We start from the raw sequence: 23,270 nt of genomic DNA, 5'->3' as shown, positions 1-23,270 counted from the left end.
AATATTCAACTTGCAAGGTGAATTTTATTTTCACTTACCTTAGAGAATATGGTGAAAATTCATGTTATAAAGAATACGCAATCACAAGCAAGGAAGATTTAAAAAAAAAAAACAGTATTTTTGCTTGGACATGGTTAATTGAGCAGAGCTTTGCCACATTTACTAAGCTAAGTGAAATTCCCCAGGCAAAGGGAAAATCCACTTTATTAAGTGAACAGCCTAATCTCCTTTAGTAAATCAACCCTTATATCTCAACCAACACGTTGTAATGCTCTTTTGTTTAGGTACATTTCATATACATCTATTGTGGTGACAACCATTTTATAGGTGGGGCAAAAATATCTATGTATGTGGATGCTTCTGTAGCATTCTTTTGTAATAGATCTTTTTGTTTAAATCCCATTTAATACATTCCAAAAGCTTGTTTCAAGACTGTAGAGCAGCCATGAAATTTAAATATCATTGACGAATACAATTTATTTCAGTTTGAAAATCCTTCTGGTTAAGCCCTGTTTAGTAATGTCTGTCTTCTTTAATACCCTGCTATCTGTAAAGATCATCAAAATTATAAGTAATTTGAAACAACATAAATAGGAGAATATGTTGATTAGATAATAAGTTCAACAAATATTGAATCCTGCATAAGCTGTCATTTTCTGTCTGCTGCTGGAGAAACACAATATCAAGCAAGAACACATGACAACACATCAAAAGCTCCTTTTCCTTCTTTTTCGGATTCATTGCACTGGATTTAGTGCATATTATACACATGCTCTACATTACACTACATTTTTCAAAAGGCTGTTTTGGTGTTAGGTGGCCACAGCAATTCAGTCAGTAATACTAAACACGTTCTAATAAGAAATACAAATCTTAAGGATTAACATTGTCATAATTGTATTAAAGGAGAACTATGAGGTGAGTGCTTTTCACTCACCTCATAGTTCTAGTCGACCTGTGACAATGAGACTGTCACAGGTCGGCTCAGTAGATCGGGAGGTGAGCGAACACATACCGGCGTTCGCTCACCTCTCAATCCTGTTACAGCCCTCTGCCGCGACAGGGGAGGGGCTGGATTCCCCGCTCCGATCCGACAGCGCTGACTGGCGGATCGGATGGGGGAGGGGGCGGGTACAACTGGCTCTGCGTCTAGATAGGCAGGGCCAGCTGTCACTCACGCAGCTGGGCGGATCTCGACATCGATGTTGGGATCCGCTCCGGCGTCTCAGTATACCGCGAGCTGTAGCTCGCGGTATACTGAGCTTAGGGTGACGGGAGGACGCTAGTTTGTGTCCTCCCGTTACCTTAAATAGAACTAATGGGGAAAAGCCTTAACACCATAGTTCTCCTTTTTAATTGCCAGATATTTGCACACAAGTGTCATTTTTATCTCCTATGTGTAGCTACCATGGCTCCTCCTCTGCACAGCATAGCTGAGTAGATCAGGACATATACACTATGTTGCAGTGGGACCTTTCCCTGTTCTGGTCCTGCATACGCTGCACTGTCATTTATACTGTAGTGAAGCAGCTAGGTACAGTCACATATCAGGGTGTGTTTGCAAGCCTTTTAACCCACTTAAATTAGAAACAAGTATAAATAGGTGTGGTTGAGCCTTTTTAGTGATAATAGGTTTTCAGCAACCCCTCATTGTAAAACCCTATCTCACTTTCTAATCAACTGAAGTTCTGTTTTACCGTCTATCTTGATCGTATTTTACTGAGAGAAAACATAACCTGGTAAAACATGTATTGTAAACCTGTCATTTTTTTTTGTATTGCCTGTTCTGCTGTACACTGTAAGATTTATTTTGCCATTTAGTTTAGATCATTTCCTGGCTACAAAATCAACTGTGTACAGAGCAGAGAAAATATGAACATAGCATTTTAATTCCTGGCTAATTGCAAAGTCTGACTATCTTGAAAGGAATTTGACCTGCCCTTTTTATAAGTGTTCATGCCGTGCATCATAACGTGAGCAAAATGATGTAAGCTGCTTTATAAGCTGGCTTGTTAAACTCCCCTTTGTGTGAGCTTATATGTCAGACTGAAGAATGACAAAAAGGATGGCTTTGATGGTCTATAGTACCTTGCCTTCTGAGCAGTGATCGCATCATACATCATACAATCAGATTGTACAGTTGCCTGAATTTAGGCTTAAAGTGACACTAAACAGAGGGTGGTTACTTTTGTTCTCCATGGTCCCTGTGTGTGTTGTAAAGTAGCCACAGCTCCAAGCTCCCTCTTGTGATAGACTTCAATTTCCTGTTTAGTTTAATTTGTATTGAGATTGTAGTCCACCATGGGAGTGAGGTTAGAGCAGTGGCTAATTTTACAACACACACAGGGACCATGGGGAACAAAAGTAGCCACCCTCCAGAAGGAAGGACAGTGTCGGCACCAATTCAGAGATGATTTGAGGATCTACAGCTGAGTGATATCCAAATAAGATACATTTTTTGTTAATAGTTACGATTGAAAACTGATTAGGTAAAATGGATTATCATTAATTTGATGCATTTGCATAGCAATGCTTGTTGTTAATTCTGGAACAGAATTATTGTACACAACAATTGTAACAGAATTATTGTTACACAGACTATTGTTTTCTATGTGTCTGCATAATATATGTGGCAACTATCGGGATAGTACAGTCTAAATTTACGAGTGTGGCGTTATCTTTCAAGTCTTTAGGTACAATCAGCAATAGTTGGGCAGAGAATAGGTATTATATTTGATCAGCTTTGATCATCTAGAGGGACCTCCTTAAAATGTAATTTGGCATGGGTTAGTCCATGGTTTGTGCAGATTAAAATTGGAGTGTATGGGTGGGTACATCAAGAATGTGAGTTAATATGTCCTAATTTATGATGGCTGGAGCATATGCTGTTAATAATCCAATATCTTGCTACGTGCACTTATTTACAGTATTTAATCAGATATAAGCTTTTAGGAATGCAGCATTGTTAGGCTTACAAGAGATGACCTCTGACTGCTGGCTACGGATTACTGCACATTGTACCTTTTACCTTGTCTTTATTAATAAAATGCCAAACAATAAGCCAGAACAGAAGTCTGTAAGTGTAAGTCGGAAAGTCTAACTTGTTCACAAAGTAAAGTACAGAGACAAAACTGCATCTTCTTCTGTTATAAGAAACGTATGTACACAGGGGGCAGACATATTTGCTAATTACAATTGCGTACTCAACTTACTCTAATTAGTAATAGTAACGGCATTCATTTTAGATTATGAACATTTTTCAATCTGGAACAAAAAGGGATTTGCTTATATAAGTTGATCCTCCTATCCAGATGTGTTTTTCCTTCTCTCAAAAGTCGTGCATACCATTACAGAAATACTTTCAACGTGAGTTATGTGACATAAGTTTAGTCACTCCTTTTCATCATAACTTTATAGGCCAGCTCTACCAGCATGACAAATGTAATCGTTTTGTAAATCAGCATATTAAAATACTGAAGTTGGTAAAAAATCAATTCTAAGTGGACGATGTACATACTTTAAATCGTTAGGTTACCCAAGTTTAAACAGACACAGCATTTCAAAATATTCATTATACTTGTCATTACCGCCACCGGTGAATGGGTTCTTTGCTCTATTACATGCTCCACAATGGTCTTCTGCATACAGCTCTTCTGGGTGTGTCGGATGCCCACTCTGCCCCTCCAAGTGTGGATCCCCTCCATTCCCTCCATCCACTTCTGGCCTGTGTCACAAGTGTTTTTTCTCAGAGCTGCACTGTCTTATTTTTGTAACTTACGCTACATATAACCATTTCACTTATATGAATTCGTTCACCAAGACAATGCCCTACAAATATGGGAACCATTTTATCTCTTCTGGTGAGTATACACAAATAAATAATAATGTGATGGTTATATATATCCAACAAGGAATATATTATTTTTCACTTATATTGAAATCTTTTTTTCTAAAACGACACCTCCACACTCCGGGTGTGTTCACTTAATTCTGGGGGAACGTGGATAACCCGAGATTTACATGGGTCTGTCTGTCACTAGGGCATTGTTCCTATCCAGACAAGCTCTTTCGGCTAATCACATATATTTTAACACTACGATCACAGTATTGACCTCTTTGGAGGTTTATGTTCACAATAAGGTTAATGTTGCCAACAGGGGTTGAGAATTTGGTATGAAGTGGGGATTTTAGTTGAAGGGAATACCTATTAGCTTTGAGGATTGATACCAATGTGAGAATAGTCTGTAGATATGGATTTTGTATTTTGATCTCTTACTTTATATAGATTTGAGCAATGCCTTGTGTATATATAGGTGGGATATCTTTATACTGGGGGGAAGAATCCCATACTGATTTCATTACCCCTGTAATTTGTTCTAGACTAGGTGATAGGAGTCCTTTGCATCGTCCTTGATGCCCCCTTTTCCTGTGGCCCCGATGTCCCTGGCATGGTCTCGGACGGAGTTGAGTGGGCTGGTTTGATTCAAGCCGCCATCACTTTCTCTTAATCCGGAAATATCTGTCCTCCTCCAGACATTAGTTGTTTGGTAAGTACGGGGACCCACCTTTCGGGGGGCCTCATACCTGTGGTTCCGATTGCTTAAACATTCTAATTTATGTTATATTTTATTAATGAATTGAATGAAGCAATTCAATCAATTGATGTATAATTGCTATTATTATTGTTAGATTAGCCCCCCGTGGTCCCCTGAAGAAGCTCGGTGCGAAACGGGTCGGGACCCAGATATGTCAGTCTTCCAGCGAATGAAAATTTTTATTACAATCAGTAAATGAACAATTAATAATTAATGATAATCATGTCAATAAATGGATAATCAATTAAGTTATAACTAGTTGACGATAGGCATATCCTGGGCACTTGTTGCATGTTACAGCTAATTGGGGGCTTTTTAATCTGTATTCTTATGAATTGTATATTGCTCATGAATTGTTATTTATTTCTTTATTTTGACATTTTTTTATGCACATGCATTGGTTGTATACCTCTCTTAAACCCCTATTTTTTGCTTTTTCTTCTTATTTTTGTAACTTAAATGCAGTGTCTGTACAAGAGCCTGTTTAGGTGGAACATTGCTCAGGGGATCAAGAACAGTTTAGATACCTCTGTAATATGCTTGGCTATTTTGGGAAGAAAAGCTTTTTATTTAACAATCAATTTCCCCATAAATGGCCACCATCAGCTTTATACATCAGTGTATAGGTGTATTCCTGCAAAAGAGATTGCATAAGGTTAGGTGAATTTACTGTATATAAATAGCCTTTTGTTCACTTATGTATTTCTCCAAAATGTCATGAAATGCCTTTTTAGTTCAGCCAGTGAAATTAATTACCTGAAATATGTCCTTATCAGTAATAGGCTGGCAGAACGTTCTCAGCGTAGAGAGTGGATACATGAGAGACTTGGTGAGCCCAGTACAGGCACTACATAAAGAGAAGATGAAATGCCTTGTGATGGCCCCAGAGCTCTTCTTACAGCCTGTCAACTGTTGTGAAGTGATTTGATTACTCTGTAGTGTTAAACTAAGAGAATAAATCTCTGCATCAGGGGAATGGAAGACCAATTCAGCAGTCATAGGGCAGAGCTGATAGATGTAAAGTGCAGGTGTCACTGCTCTTACACAGACTTGACGTTAGAACGTTGGGACACAGTACTTCTGGCAACCACTGCAAGTGTTCAGATGGGAAACCCTTTACCTTGTAATACATTCCCTGACAATGACTTGAGGTATGTGTCTTCCAAAAGAACAGTGGCATCTATGTCTTCGTTATTGACGGTCTGTCCATCTTTTAACGGCATGTACAGTTTGTTATGATTGTTTTCAAAGGAAATGGTTATATAGTGTGTACTGTACCAGCAGCTCTAATAATGAAATGGATTGACTGAAGTATTTCTGATGACTCGTAAAACATGCTACATGGTTGTCATAACTGATCATAAGACAAGTGATTTTGTTCCTGAATGACCATTTACATTTCATTTTTTTTTTTTTTATGTTTATGTATATTATTGTTAATGTATTAGCGGTGGTGTACTTTTTTGCACCTCATTTGCAATTTGGGGCTACAAATGTATAATTTCAGTTTTCAGTAATTAACACAATGGAACAAAATATTAATTTTACTAGTATATAGTATACAAAGATATAGTCTGTTTAGTAATGTAACCTTGCCTATTCTCATATCTTTCCCCCTTCTCTAGTTTTTCATAGTTGTGTCTCTTACTTGTTAATTATGCACATGTATATAAAACATTGGAGTTGACTTACAAAAGGCTGTTTACTTTGCAAGAAAATTTTACCTTGGCTTAGTGAATATGTCAAAATGTCACTTTGCAAACAATACCCAATTACATGCAAAGAAAATAATTATGATTAATTATAAATAATAAAAATTATTATTATGTGTAAAAAAAAGAAACCATATTTGTTCTTGCATATGATTGGATGATAGAAGTTAACAAAGCTTAACCTCATTTACTAAGCTAAAAGAACATTCCCTTGCAAAATGAACAGTCTATTTCCCTTTAGTAAATCAACCTCCGTGTCTTTGATGACAAATTTAAACGCACTCACTCACTTCTGCTATATGACCAGAATCTTAATTTTTGGGCTTCTACCCCAGTTTTAACAAGTTTGTTGGCTTGATGAACATGTACTAAATTACCTGAACCTTACCACATAGTCTACTTCACAAGGTCTGCTACTGAGGGGCACTAAACTAGTTTTAGAAATAAAACTTTTATAAATGAGGCTGTTACATTTTGCTAGAATTCAGCAAAGAATTGGGCAAATAATACAAGCAGATAAAAAATATAGTTCTGTCTGACCATTTCATTTTGCCTTTTGTGTATTTGCAAAGGAGTCACTGGCCGCTAGAACAGCTGCTGAAATACTGAAATAATATCAAGTGGTACAACTCCAATTTAATTTGTTAAATGCATTGTAAATGACAAATTACTGCATACATGAATTTAATCAGTAAAAGCTGTTACCAAAGTACATAATCTTTTTATAGGTGCTTGCCTTCATACTTACTCTTTCGTTTTTGTTATTCATCACATCTTTAATATGCAAGAGTAAAGCAAATACATACTCGATACATAGTACACTGCATAGTAAACATTTTGGGGTTGATTTACTAAAGACAAATAGGCTGTCCACTTATCAAGGGAATTTGCACTTTGCAAGGGACATTTCCCTTAGCTTAGTGAATGAGGTGAAGCTCTGCTGACTTCAATCACACATTCATGTGCAAACAAAAATACTGTTTTTGTTTCCATGCTCAGGATTAGGTATTCTTTGCAAAGTGAATTTTTACCACATTCACTAAACTAAGGGAAGATTCCCTTGCAAAATGACCATCCCATTTGTCTTTAGTAAATTAACCTGTGTTATGCACATATACGAATGCTGTCGACTTAATTCAAATAATCCGAAAAAGATGAAGACCTCTTTTTCATCTTTCCAAGAATGACACATACTCCATACACAGTACATACATGGAAGATCCTGTAAATATGAGGCAGCCATATTTACTCACTATCTAAGTATGCTATGCTCTATGGAAGACACTGCACAATCATTGTGCCTGTCAATGATGCCTATGTTTGGCTCACATAGTAAACATACATTAAAACCATTTCTGGCATCACTAAAATCAATGTCTTGTCTTGTAAATGTTTTTTCCCAGTACATATGTGTTCCCTGTAATGGCAACAAATTTGTATACAAAAATGACCGTGGCTAACACAATGATCATGTAAAATGTAAACAAAAAGTCTATTGACTTTTTTAATGCACAGTTAATGCATACCTTTATTGGAACGTGCAAAGTCTGCCTGTTTCCCAACCCCTCATCCTTTTGACTAAAACCTTACACCCTCCCTTTTGGCACTTTGACCTAAGTGAGGGGGGATGTAACTTTCTGTGAGCTCTTTGACAAGCTGAGAATCCCACGAGAATTTGTTCCTGAGACCTCCCAGCCAAAATCTACCACTTGTGATGATGCACAATCAGCCATGTCACTGCTGGCTCCTGTGTAGCTCATTCTGTTAAAGAATTAATATCGTTATAAAATATGAAGCTGCTGAAACCATTAATTACCACTTTTATCATATAGGTAGTTTGCAGTCCACTGCCTGACAATCTTAGGTTCATTTATACCATGTCAGTTGAGCTGCGCTGATCTGCATAGATCGAAGCAGGCTGAACACAATGCATAATGCTGCATTCAGGTTGGTCACGGTGCATTGCAATGCAATGCACTATAGTACATCACAACACGCTGCCTGCATGAAGTTAAATTTTAGTGTGATACTTTAATAAAGTTTCTTCTAAAAAACAGTAAACCATGTGATGTGTTGTAACAACGCATCACACCACCCCCCACTGCCCTTACACAATGTACACCAGCGCACATGCAATTTAGTGTGCAGGCTGGTGTGAACGCAGAGATCCCAACCTGCAAAACCTTATTTCACAGAGGTGCCCTTTCTGTTTGTTTTTTTAAATTTTGTTTTATTTTGACAGCGGCCACCATCAGAATGAAAAAAACAACAGATAGCATGGGAATGAATAGTTAGGCTGCTATTGGCTATTTCAGTTTGCAATAGCCAATAGCAGGCTGGCTATTGCACCCACCCACTGCTTCTGTCAGTCAGCAGAGGAGGACCTGAAGGAGAACTTCAAATTGAAATAGCCAATAGCAGCCTAGCTATTCATTCCCATGCTATCTGTTTTTTGGTTTTTGTTTTTCTACTCTGGCAGCAGCCACTGTCAAAAATTTTTAAAATAAAAAACACAGATAGCAGGGGGAGAAGAACCACTAGATGCAGCAGAGTAAACCTTTCCGGAATAAAATGTCTCTCGCAGGAGTCAGGGACCCGCTATTTTATAGCAGGACACTGCCGGAACGTACGGGGGAGTTGGGATGTCTGTGAACGAGACCATAAATATTTGTCTATTTACTCTCCCACGCATTACATTATGCTGATTAAGAACTTCTATGCCTTATAGCCTACACACAAGCAAAGTATATCAGAGTATAAGCAGAGATTTATTTTTTGTTTAGCCCTAAACCTATGAAAAAGAGTAAGAATGACCACACACTAATATTTAAACCCTGTTATATGTTTCATGGCAAATGCATGTGGCCACTATAAAATGAAGGTATTATTACATAAGGGATTTTAGTTTTTTTTTTATAGAAGTAAGGTTTTCCATGTTAAATCACACAGAGCTTTAAATAATGTTTTCTTTAAGGTCAGTGCCTTATACATATTGATCACTTGTATTTTTTTATGGCATCATTTGTGTGTAAATTTGATCTGTACTTCTGGAAGACTGAAAACTGCCTATATAGCCAACATTCATACAGAATACATACAGAGTACACAGTACTTTCCCTTTTTAGTTCTTACATGCAGCTAGGCTCTAGGAAAATGTGTGCATGGTCCAGCTGTGTTTGGAATAATGCATGAATTGTTAATATCGCCTTTGTGAGAGAGCCTTTTTCTTAAGTGCTGATTGCAGATGACTTTTTCTTCAGCAATCTATTGGCTTGCTTGAATAACAAAGCCGTGTTTGTGTCCTGTGTATACTATGCCATTGAGGGCTGCTAGATCCATTTCTTGGTTTTGAAGGAGGATTTGTTATATTTTGAGGCAGGAAAACCTACTTTTTTCACCTGGCTATTACTATTCCTGGTAGACAGCCTGAGGATCGTAACTAAGAGGTGTTCAATTACAAGAGAGAGGATGGGGAGGGGGTATCCTGCTTAATGGATAGCAGAACTATGCACTTAAGCTAATTTACAACAGTAGACAGGTTTGCCTAGCACTAGATCCTAGGGTACAATTGTAAGTGTGAACACATCATTCTGACTTATTTCCGACAGCTTGTGAACATAAAAAGGTTTTATATACATCTGTGGGTACTGATTAACCCTGGAGTGACTTGATATTGATTAAATATGTCTATACAGAATCAACAGAAACAAGTTTATTCAAGGTAAACAGTATACAGGCATAGCAACCAGGAAAGTTTAACTGCTTTTACTTTAAAAATCAAATTTTCTTTTAGCATTTACTGCACTTTACACCTCAACATTACCATCTCACTGTTTTGATAAATAAATATGCTTAGCTCAGCACAAAATAGGAGAACCTCACTATATTTCAGTGCAGTGCTTGACCACTATCTAGAGATAGGGGGCCTCAGGTGTGATCCTTGATAAAAACCTAAGGGCCAGTCATAATATGCCTCATATGTATTAAAACTGAAGTCTGTTAGAGACTTGCAAGATGCTACAGCAGATGATCAGAGATTACAGACACACTGTAGGCATGATTGCAGACTGGAGACATGCTGCAGGAGACAAAAGACTGGGAACATGTTACTTAAGACTGGTAGAGATCACTATCATTAAAGCCCTTTTTCTATTCAATGCTCCCACATCTGTGGCCTCTATAGTCCCTATAAAAAATTGCTTTAGTCACATTACATGTTCCATCATAAAGATCAGTGATAAAAAATAAACCTACATAAAGTGTTACATACATACATACATACATACATACATACATACATACATACATATTTATGATCTTAGGATAATACTAAGGCTACTCATAGATATGCCAGACAAGGACTGGACTCGCAAGTTAAATATCTAACGATGGCAAGCATGGGAATCCCATGCAATCACAGAGCCTGGATATAATGTCCTAGGAGGTTTTTCAACCCAAGCATTTCAAAACAACAGCCCTGACCACTATGTCACTTTACTGCACATATATAAGATGATTAGATCATGCCTAAACATCTCATGATATTTCTATCTGTCTAATGTTCTTAGTTTATGACATGAAAGAAAGTTGATTTCGAGTGTAAGCACCATTGGTGAAGTTAATGAAACATCTGCAAAGTAATACATGCAAAAACCTGCAACTACAGAATGTGAGAGCAATCTGGTGTATTAGAAAAATGTCCTCCAGAGCTTGCAGTCTTTATTTCAGTGTGTTATGTCATTATCTTTGCCATGCTCTGTACCGCACCTTAATAACTCTCCAATAAATGCTTTCAAATCAGTAAAAATAATATTCCGCTTGGTCAAAGTCCATCCGGGGATTGGCTATAAAATAAATGTGAATCCACTTAAAAAATTGGAAAATTGATGAAGCAGATCCAGTCTTGAATACCAAACGTTTATTTAAACCGCAATACATGAAATATTAAGTAAACCAATTTCATTTCCATTAGCCAATAAACTTAGAATAAAACACACACAGTTACCCAAATGTTCAGCTTTGCAAATGTTGTAGGTTTGCTCAAGCATGTTAGCAGCAAATAAGAAGATGTCAATTTAATTCATTACAGTAAAACAATGTGGAAAAGATTATTAAAAGTAGTAATTTTTTAGAGTTTTACACATATAAGGATTTGCGCATTATCCTTCCATTCTGGACCCAAAGGCAATTAATTGGCCTCTCCAGTGTTCATTTATGCGCTAATTGTATTGATTTTTATAACAATATATGTGTAAATCAGTTTTTATATTAGTGCTATGAAAGTCTGCTTCAAACTTGCGCATTTCTTTAATTATACAGTATATGCAGTTGAAAAAAAGATTAAAGTGGTTTAACCTAGGTTGTATCATTTGCTTTTGTTATGCCACAATTGCAAAAATGAATAAACAATAAAATAATATATACAAAGCTATACAGGAAGGTAAAAACACAGTGCAAAATGAATAGATAGGTTGTAAATGTAGTGTTTGGTTACATATATCTTTTGTTGACAATCTTTCTCTACCTCCTGCCATATCATTGTATGGCATGGGAGCCTGCCATTAATAGTGTGTCTGTTATTATGGCCTAAGACAGATTTAAATATTGATACTCAGGGTCTACGAATATTCAGTAAATACAAAGCAAGTCCAGTAATATCTGTCATGGTGACTTTTAATAAAGAGACAAAATATTATTTGATGTGGGTATCACAGCCGACCCGAGGGGCATTAAGCAGATATTCCATGTACCAACAGCTACTGAGCAATGCTTCAGGATATGATTGTAGGGTAAATCAGCCAAGAAAGTAAATTCCAGGTCACCGTCTCACCAGCAGCTTGAATGGTGAGTATTAAAAGGTATTGCCAAATCAACCACAAGGGCAGACTGGCCGCTGGTTTGAAACATTATGGCCAGGAAAGCCACAGTCTTTAGGGAATAGTCACTGCTGAGGTGACACTGAGAGCACTGTATTTTAGTGTGGTCATCTGATGGTGGAAACCCTTAAGATTTAGGTATTTAAACATTTTGTCCACAGCATACTCTTTTTTTAGCTTTGTCTGGAGTTTCACTTGCAATAGAAAGTGGATTTGTATTTCTGTAAAGGACACTATATTTTATCCCCCTATTACTCTAGGAAACCAAAACAACACTTGTTTTACTGAGATGAGATAAATCTATGGGGACTATAATCTGTTGCTTGAGTCTTCCCTTTTAGTGGGCAGTTAGACTGCGCCTGCACATCAAATAAACCAATCTGCTGCAAAGCAATTCATACATTTTCACTGGACCATTATACTAATAGAAGTGTAAGGAGAGATTCTAAAAGTAGCAAATCATATGTATAATCCAGAAATTAGGTCACAATATTAGCATAGTAGCTCAAGTGAAGAACCAGGTGAGGAGAAACCAGGAAAACAAAACAAAGGACTAAAATAATGGTCAAGATAGCAGAGGTCAAAGCAGGCAGCAAATAATCACAGGTCAGCAACAATCTAGGAAAGCAACTGAATGACAAACCAATTCACAAAGATAACACTCTATAATAAGCCAAGGCAGAACCAATCAAATTTGCACTAGTGCTGCTGGTGGCGCATGCAAGAGAATGTCCATGGACGCCAGGAGAATTTGAATGTGTATTGAAGGAATGCAGCAAGATTCTTCTGCACATACGCATGCCCCAGTGTAGAGCATAAATAGACATGAACCCATGCGTTTGGATACACATCGGTGGCAGACAGCATATTGGTTTTTCTAATAAACACCCTTGCCGTTGATAAATATAGCTTTTGCAGCATAACAGGTTTGAGAGTTCACTTATATGCCCATTAGGCCACTTTTCCTGTGCTGTCCATACAATCGTAGATTGCATTAGTTGACATTTCTATACACTAAGTATATTGGTTCTCATTGGACATTCTGCCACTGCTACTTCGGTGGTCTTCATGCGCTGAAAGAGAAATCAGAACCCGCCACAGATTTGCACATTATATATTGCTGTTTGTTGCTGCTGGCATAATGCCCGGCACAGCTGGTCTGCTTTTGTTGTTGATGGGCATCTAGGGCTACTAAGGATCTGCAGCACTGGTGATTTTAGTGTTGATCTTTTAAAGTCTGATTGTCCTTTTATAGCAGGTCTGAAGAAAGTCCGTAAACAACTGAAACATTACTCCTTTCTAACTTTTTTGCTAATAAACAATATTAAAACTAACAATGTATCTAGTTTTCAAAGGGATCAAAATGGCTGTGCGGTCAATCTTGTTTAATCTACTTAAAGTTTTGTTTCTAAGTTATAAACTATTGCTTTATTTAAATTATTTATCATAATGTTGCCCTAGAAAAAAGGGATGGAAAATCTACAACAGTGACAGCAATAAAACACTAATGGTGGTTCTAGCCTTCCCATACAGTATTTAAAAAAAAAGAAAAAGGAGATTTTCTCTCACTTTCTGCCTTGTTGGCAACACTGCCACTTGAGAAGGTAAATCACCCCAATGGAGCTCAAGACAGAAGTAAAACCTAACAGAGGTTCCAACCTTTTATCCAAGAGTAGAAAAAGGGTTTTGACTGCAGACACACAATACATGACAAAGGATTCCAAGGGCATAGGTTAGCATAAATATAGATCAGAGCAGACTGTTTGCTTTGCAACTCCCCTAGCTTGATCAAATCAGTGTGCTGAAAGAGAGACTAGTCATAATTAAGAAAAATAGAATAACAAAAAATGTTTTTTGTTATGTAATTGCAATTAAACTTTTTATCCACTGTTGCAGCATGCAAAAGAAGAAACTTACAAGTCTCAGCTGTTAAAATATAACTAAAGACATGAAACTGACTGGCCTTCAGGGTTAATGCAACTCTGATGTAATCAGCAATCCATGACCCTTTCTGCCAACAAGAGAATTTTCACCTTATGCTCTGACAATACATTCATCTTCCTTCTGACGTTCAGCTTCCATGAAGTCATAAAGTACAAGTTACTTCTTGCTCACTGGAAAAGGAAGGCTACCATGTTTTTCCATTCAGGCTATGGGTCACAACACCTCATTTAAAAGGATGCACACACATCCTTACAATGTAGTTAAGAGTTTAATATCAACAACGTCCTGTCTATCAACAAATGATCAGGGTCTTATTAAACATCCATTTGAACACCACTGAATATTTGCAAATATTTGCTTCTAGTTATACAGTGGTAAAATACTGCTAATCTTGAAATCATTTTTCTAATTCAGTTTTTTCCTGTGCTTTCAAAATATTAGCCACTTGCCCATTGTAAACCTAAAATTAACTAACTAGTTTAGGATATGTTACCATATAGGTTGAGAATTATATCCAAAAATATATTATAAATCATACTACTTTAGAACTTGATTGAGAAATGCCGGATGATCAAATTGGGTGTGACATTTTTATAGAGAATAGACCATCATATAAGGTGAGCACTGCAAACAACGCCTACAATTTCTTTAAGGTGTAAGATATCGACTTAGTGACACTAAACCCAGGAGTTAAATCTTAAAAATGCATTGAAGTACTTTAACTATTAACAAAAATGTATCTTATTTGTGTATCACTCAGCTGTAGATCCTCAAATCATCTCTGAATTAATGCTGGAGGGTGGCTACTTTTGTCCACCATGGTCCATGTGTGTGTTGTAAAGTAGCCACCGCTCTAAGCTTGCTCCCGTGATGGACTTCAATCTCATTACAAATTAGTAAACTAAACAGGAGATTGTAGTTTATCGTGGGAGCAAGCTGTGAGTAGAGGCTACTTTACAACACACACACACAGGGACCATGGAGGAAAAAAAAAAAGTAGCCACCCTCCAGAAGGAAGGACAGTGTCAGCACAAATTCAGAGATGATTTGAGGATCTACAGCTGAGTGATACACAAATAAGATACATTTTTGTTAATAGTTAAGGTACTTGAATGCATTTTTAAGATTGAACTTCTGAGTTAAGTGTCACTTTACGTGAGTCTCAGGTCACTAAAAACATCTCTGCAAGCCACACATTTCCCCGTGTTTTATTCCTTTAGGGCCCGTGCAAACCAGCGGGCATGCATCATCGTGCATATAACACACATGCATGTATTTTTTCTTTTGAATGAACTTGATGAAAGTTGACAAACACTTTAATCAACTCAATCAAACAATTTAATCAATTCAACAATGTTGTTGTGCGTTACATAAAGATGCAGACATGCCCCTGTGTGGTGTGAACTGGACACGTAGAATCATACAATAACAAATTGTTTTCTATGTGCACTTGCATTGAGCCTGCAGTAATCGACACAGAGCAACGGAACTCAGCGCACATAATGTTAAGAGGCCTTATAAATGCTGCAATACTGAAAAATTCCTGTTCTGCTAGAATTCCAGTGTGCTTGGGCTGACAAAACAGTGCCTTTTTCACTGAAATCTCAACCAGCATTGTCAGCCCTGCCTTCTGGACTACAGGGCTTCACTGATCCCTTACCTCTTCCTGTTCTACTCCATGTGTTTACATTGATTTCTTTCCCAGACTATCAAAAGCCTGCCCACACTCTGTGTATATGTAAAGGGCTCATGGGAGATGTAGTTCTGGGGGATGTATCTATATAAAAAGAAACTGATCTCCCAGTAGCTACCAACAGCTCACATGATTATCCCTGCCGGTGCAGTGAACACCCCACAGGGGCAGAGTATGCCAAAGCTCTTTCTCTGCCTTTATGCCCGGCTGTTAATCTGGGCAAAGCCCCTCCTGGTCACTCTCAGTTCAGCGGGGGAGGGGAATGTAGGTGGACAAAGGGAGGCAGAGCAAGCATCTCCAGGTCTAAAAAAAAACAAATGTAATCTATTGCAGCCCTAGAAATCAGTCACATCACTTGAACAAATTGCATTGTGTATATGCAACATCATTCTACAGCTTGGTATTTGTTGTGTTCTTTATACCCCTTTTGAGGTGTTTTTTTTTTTTATCTTTGATGCGTTATTGTACACAATGCTCTCTAGTGAGAAGCTGCTATGAAAACTGCCAGGGTTTACAAAAAAAGAGAACAGTCTGAACATTTGCTACAATTAAATAGCCTATTAACATGAAATAGTCTCTGCTTCACACAAACACAGCACTATTTGTTTAAAGGGATAACAATCTGCTACAGTCAGCTAAATGGTTTCTCTGTGATGTGTGTTTCATTTAAAGGGAATGTTCAGTTTTTTCAATTTTGTTTTTAGAAATAAATGTAAAAGAGATCAGCTTGATGTACATAATCTTATCAATGTGCATTAATGTTTTAAACAGCTTCATTCTTAGTATAGTTTGCAATTATATACACATTTGAGTGAAGCCTTATATGCTAATTGCATACTACAAAAAGGTTGTGCTTTACTGCTCCTTCTCACAATACAATTTTATGAGTTGGTCAACCCACTGAAAACAATGCACTCCCTGTTGGCTAATATCTTCTCTCATAGCTGGCTAATATCTTCTCTCATAGCTGTCAAGAAGTTTGGCATGGTTATTGTGTTAGCTAATCTACCCTATCTCTAGTTGCTAATCTACAAATTACTACATTTCATAGAACAACAATATGAAAGAGCAAGGATGCAGAAATGTGACATAATAAACTACCTTAAAGTACAACTGTACCTTTTTAGTACAGATTTCCTTTATTTAACCCCCACCCCACTGAGTGCAGCCCACCTCCCCACTCAATTGTCCTTCACTGTGCATCCCTGCCCAGACCACACAGCCTTTGCAGCAAGCACATCCCTGTTTGGTCCTCTTCTTACTGTGCATGCACACCATGGCCCCATTCATTCCTATACTCATTGTGGCCCCTAGCTTTCCATCGGTCCCATTCACCCATAGGAATAAATAAGGACCATGAAACGGGCACACTGAAGATGACTGGAATGAGGACGAAGGTGAATATTTTACCAGGTGGGCTGCATTGGGCTGGTAGGGGCATTATATAAAAATACTATAAACACAGTTCTGTTGGAGGTAATCCTTGCAATAATAATTCAAAATATATGCTTACTAAGAATATGCAATACTTTCTTAGGTGAGCTGTGAAATGCTTAGTTGCATGTGAACACTATAGTATGCACCCTCTAATAACACTTGTTTGTTGAAATGTACACTTTCCAGCACTTTTTTAAGATAGAATATGTTTGACATTTACATGAATTTTGAAAAGGACATGGAGGTTTCCTTGGCCAGCCAAGTGCCCCCCCTGACTTTGAGGTTGGAAGGCTGTATAATAGCAATAATTATACATTCATCCGCAGGTCACCAGTAATAACACATCTATCAATCAATGCTGCTTGATACATCCTAATTTAAAGTATTTTGAAGAGATGGTAGATGCTTGTCTTTATTCATACACTACTTTCTACATAAACCACGTTATCTATGATCCTCTCAGACTAATTTCTATCCAGTGAGAAAGTATGTCCTTCCTGGTTAAAAGCACAAAATAATATGTATCACACTAAATTCATGCTTCATTTGCATTTATTAAAGATGAAAACCTCTAACCTTTACATTTTACCTGCTATAGCTGCCAACTCACTTTAGAAAATCTACAACCCACCTTTTTCTGTGTAAGAAGCTTGCTATTCATGGTATTCATGGTATCATGGTTATGTAGGCTAAAAAAAAGTCCATTGAGCTCATCATCAAAAAAATAGTATCATGAGAAAACCCTACTGATCCATAGGAAGGCAAAAAAACATCTTAAAGAGGAAATTAACTCTGGAAGTTGTGCCTAAAAAAATAAAAAAAACAACAATGAAAAAGGCTAGTCACCAATATTGAATGTGGTCTCACAACTGATTGATTTGACTTACAATGCCTTGTTCTGTCCCCTTTAAAAAAATAAATAGTTTTTCTTCTCTGTGCACTTCCAGTTCCAGGACATATTTTTTGTGAACTGCTAACCAAAACATAACTACATTTTTAAGATAAGGCTGTACTAATGATAAATAAGCAAAATTATGTCTAGTTTTCGAGACTTCTTGGTTTAAACGTTTTGTTAGCTTTTAGATGCTGCAGTTTGACTTTGCACTTTGATATTGAGTCCAGTAGATCCATTTTTATTTATTCACACTGAACCTTGCTTGTCTTGTATTTGCTTTTGCTTATTTATCCAATGGGTCTAGTTCAGCTTGAACGACATCTTTCATGTACAGTATTTATTGTACTTTTAATACCAAATTCAATGTCATTGATAAATAAGTTAAAGCGTCCAAACTGACTTGGGGTACCCCACTTACTACTGCAGACTGTTAAAAGTATGAATGTCAAATCACGGATCTCTGAGCATGGTCTTTATTCTAGTTTTCACTCTATTTATTTTATTTTATAACCAGCTGACTTTAATTTATACATTTTTACATCTGTGAGCAACTATGTCAAATGTGTAACAAAGTCCACAACCAGTTATCTGTCCACATTTCTTTCTTCCTTACAAAAAGACTGGATCAGGCTTCTCTTGGGAAACGGTTTGATATGTCTAAATTCTTGTGTCGCCATTACTCCTTTCCATCCTCCTCAGCATGCATGCACAAGGAGAGATGGAGAAAAAAAAATTAAGTGTCTCAACTGCATTATGTTGTGCAGGGGGTGGGATCAGATACATTATTTTCAAGTTTGCATAAACTGAATTCAAAATTGCTGATTGCTTGTTTTAGTAATTTCAAACTTCTGTATTAAAAAAAGGAGTTTGGGCCCATGTGCATGACAACACTTTGCACAGCACTGCATAGCTTGTATGTTGCATTAAAAACTCCATTCAAAATAAATGAGCTGAAATGCACAGCAATGCATGTGGAAAAAGGGCACACTGCATTTCAGTGCAGCGCAATGCACAGGACATTGTGTGTTGCAGCACACATGGGTACGTTGGGGTGCCATTCACAATAAATGGCACCAAAACACACCAACACACTTGCAGTGATGTATATGTTATCACAACACTGTGGTGTGACTAGGCCTCAGGTAATGGGTTTGTTTTTAACCTTTTTCTAGAATTGAAAACGTTCAAATAAAGACTTCTCATATATCAGCAGTAACATTGCTATAGCATATAAATATAATATTTATGTGCTTATCGTTTTGTATTTTTTAGACTTTTTTTTCCCCCTCCTGTCATTTCCTTTGTAGGTAAATTGTTGAAGTGTACTATTCCTAGTCTATTCCCAAAGTGCCAACAACTCTATATTGCTTGCTGCGAGTCTTTAGAAACCAACAGTTCCAGGGCTCCATGAATAAGACCTGTTGGAGATTAATTGTACAGGATGCTTTGTTATAGCAATAAAACCTTACCATATTGAATAATGACAGATGTTTTCGGCCCTTCAGAGATTACAGAAGGAGGTTTACTTTTGAGTGGTGAATGGTCATTTATTTTTTAGCCTTTCAGATATATTTTTTTAATGTGGGAAATAGTGATTCTTTTTTACACTGCTTTAAAATCTGCCAGTTTTTAAGAATTTAGACCTGTAAGAACTGCTACACAGAGTGGCAGCTTAAAATAATGATGTCATGCATACATTGACAATAGATCTCTTGCTCTGCTTGTGAAAGGACATGCATTATTAAGGAAATGCATTTTGTATTATTTTTCTCATTACAAATTATCTGTGAAATGGATTATTTAAAAGATAATATTGTAGTAGGTGAAATTTACAAGGTTTTAGGGTCTTTTTGAAAAGTGATACTAAAGGTTGTTTTTTTTTTTTTTTTTGGTTCATGGTACAAGTCTCCTTAAGGCGATCCTGTCATTAAAAAAACGAATACTCAAGAGGTCTAAAAAAAAAGTAAATATTTACCTTACCCGCTGTTCGTGCCGCCAAAATGCTAAATGAGAAATCCTCTGCTGAGACACTAACACTTTCTTAAGGGTTGATCTTCTTGGTCCTCCCGCAGTGCTTATTGGTTTGTGCTAACTAACGCCACATATATTCTATACAATCTATATTACACACGTAGTGATGTGGATGCCAGGGGGAGCGACCACTGAGCGCAGTGTGCGACTAAGGAGAGCAATAATCCCAGCTGGTAGAGCTTCTTTTTTTTTTTTAAAGACAGGACCGTTTTAAGTCATAACTTAAACAGGGCTATTGACTCTACCTATGTGATCATTCTGGTGCTAGCTGCATAGCTTGATGTTGTCACATGGATTGAGTAACATATACCATACATTTCTAATATTCCTAGCGGGTCAGTGGAGTGGTGGAGAGGTCAAAAAAAGGTGAGTGTGTGCTGCTGGGGAGGAACAAAGTACAGGTTTTCTTTTAGGTTGCTTATATTTGTGGAACTACATCCTCTTATCCCTTACAGCCAAGAAAGGTACCATCTTGGCCTCTATTTGGATTGCTGCTGCACATGTGATAAGCTATGGCACCTGCCATGTGAGGGCTTTAAGGTTCTTTTGAGAGCTAAAATAAGCACAATGGCAACATTGACAGTTGGCATATCTTAAAAGTAAATGTTTAGGGAGACATTAAACTGGTGGGTAATGTTGCTCTTTAAGGAAAATTATGACATATGGGAGTATCTATAATAACTGCAGATGTGGCTGCTATGGCACCCAATAACACAGAGAGCAGCCCTCTTCTGTTCTAAAGGCCTACATAAGATACATGTGGCAAACGTCTGAGATGGGCCTCTAGGTGCTAGATACTCTACAGGTAATCTCAAATCATAATGATTACTTATAAATAGGTATTAAAGGGGTTTATTTACCTATTTCCCTACCTAATAGGTCTATGCCATATACACCTTGAAAAATAGCCAATTTCTAGTTTTAGTGTTATCACTTACCCTGAAACAGACCCAGTCCTTTTGTCTATTCTTCTTTTGTATAGTGCTGGGCGATTATATTGTCATATCAAAATTAATAGCTCTTCAGACAGCCATCCTTTTCTATTTTTCTTTAGAGAACATGGAGAGTAACAGTGTTTTTTCATAAAAGGAATGTTTTCTCGTGTTCAACCCAGCTGAAGCAATGGAATATGTATATTAAAAATAATTGACTGCTATAGGTGGCAGCAATAGGGGACACCATATGATCCCTACCGTTATCTAATTTCCTGAAGGGCATTTAGCGCTGTACACTTCATTACACCAATAGGGGACACGTTTACTTTACTTTTCTTTCTGCAATTTATTCACAAGGCAGATTGTCTTCTGACTAATAATGTCATATGTTCATGACTGCAGCCCACCTCCATCCGCCAGAAATGCTTTGCGATTCAGAGATGGTATCTTCAGTGTTTACAGTGGTTGGTGCCTACCTGGCACAGCAAAGAATATAAACTGTTTTGCTGAGGTAAGCAGAGAATATTGCTGTATAAAGGCAACTGATAGATTAGAGCGTGCTTTGCATGTCCTGTGGCTTTACATATTATCAGTACGTGCAAAGCCATCTTTTGATAGGATGTCCTTCTTGATAAGTTTTATACAATGAATTGCAGTCTGGCTAAGCTATATGCAGGATCATTATAACACACAGAGGATAAATATACTGGTTTTGCTGGAGGCTGTCCTCGGGCTGTTTGTTATGTGTATCTTATACTGTCACTACATCACAGACTTGCTATTGCCCTACAAGCCTGTCTAATGGGATCCTCCGATGCTGATTTCAGCTTACTCTGACCTACTTCTTTTCTTGTGTCCCAGCAAGCTGTCACGAGCTATCAGAGCACTGGGAGCTGAAATAAACACTCGCACAGGAGCAAAAGCAAGCGTGTCTACTGAACATAATTAGCTGTAACTAGCTTGTCTAACTCTCTGAATTTGCACTATTTGACTCTTTTCAATGGGAATGTTTAAGCTGAGAGTCAATCTTTTAAACAGTTTTGCAGTTACAAATCCTTTATTATAGAAAAGGCTTAAAATGTGTGACTAAGATACCTTATTTATTGAAGTGAGTTGCTTATATTTTCATTGCCTATGGTAACCAGTCAGATCTTCCTTTTTATTCTTTCATGCTGCACTAGAAGAAAGAAAGGAAAATTTAACTGGTAGCAATGGGCAACAAACAGTACTCTAGATATGTTGATAATTTTGGCCCTCACTTATTAAGCTATAAATAGCACAAGAGAGGCTGTCACCAACTTATAAATGAAAAGTAAAAACACAGAAAAATGTATACTTGCAGTGTTTTTTCTTTCCATACATAATTTTTGATTCATTTGCAATGTGCCTTTTGTTAGATATGCTGACTACTCTGGGAAGAGTCAATTTCCTAACACAGTCCCATCCCATCATAGTCTTCTCCTACTCTGGAAATTTCTAATTACTCTCTGTGCTGGCCCATCTTCTATGCTCTTTCTTTTCACCTGCCTATATAAACTATTATCCAACTGCCAGGTGAGGTGCAAAGGGAAATATGTATATTGTATATGTATATTGTACTGTATATTGTAAAGTGTAATTTGAATGACAGCTCTGAGTCTCCTGGAGCAGCTGACACCAAATCCATGATAGCGAGGTCCAGTCTGTCTACACAAGGAAGATTATTAGAGGCTAATAAAATGCATAAAATACTTTTAAATGCACATAAAATCCTATGGGAAGATCTTTGTTAAAATTAATGGTCCGTTGACAGGGCCTCTTTTAGGTATGATAAAGTGGCCTTTCAAGCCAAGTTATAACTTTTAAGCATGCCTTAAAGTAAAGGTATGCTTTTAATAAGACCTACACTAGCCCTGCCTCCCTAACACTCCTGAACTAATCTACTTTAAGTCCCCCACCCTAGTTGCTTACTTATCTTGCGAACACAGCTGTGGTCTGCTTGTTGTTTTCATCCTCTCCAGGCCAAAGCCCTTTTCAGCACTGTCTATGTCTGCATTGTGAGCCCATATACAGGTGAAACTCTAAAAATTAGAATATCGTGCAAAAGTTAATTTATTTCACTAATGCAACTTAGCCGTTTACCAGGAGATTTTGGAGCACTTCATGCTTTCTT

At 37.4% G+C, this 23,270-nt stretch overlaps 1 protein-coding gene across 2 annotated transcripts in view; it reads left to right on the top strand.

Moving 5' to 3' along the window:
• The window catches only part of MAMLD1 (mastermind like domain containing 1), a 183,606-nt gene that overhangs the window by 30,589 nt on the left and 129,747 nt on the right, over positions 1-23,270 (top strand). The window contains exon 1 of one of the 2 annotated variants that reach the window (XM_018552617.1): positions 3,023-3,082. The exons of the other annotated variant lie outside the window; for it this stretch is intronic. Within the exon in view, the coding sequence (XP_018408119.1) occupies positions 3,047-3,082 (36 nt within the window). The 5' untranslated portion in view covers positions 3,023-3,046. Of the gene's footprint in view, positions 1-3,022; positions 3,083-23,270 lie in introns of those variants that run through there. 2 annotated transcript variants of the gene reach the window in all.

Source organism: Nanorana parkeri, unplaced genomic scaffold (assembly GCF_000935625.1).
Source record: "Nanorana parkeri isolate BGI_ZX_2015 unplaced genomic scaffold, ASM93562v1 scaffold93, whole genome shotgun sequence".
Taxonomy (NCBI): Eukaryota; Metazoa; Chordata; class Amphibia; order Anura; family Dicroglossidae; genus Nanorana; species Nanorana parkeri.
The sequence above is the reverse complement of the archived record's forward strand: the minus strand, read 5'-3'. Positions and strand labels throughout refer to the sequence as shown.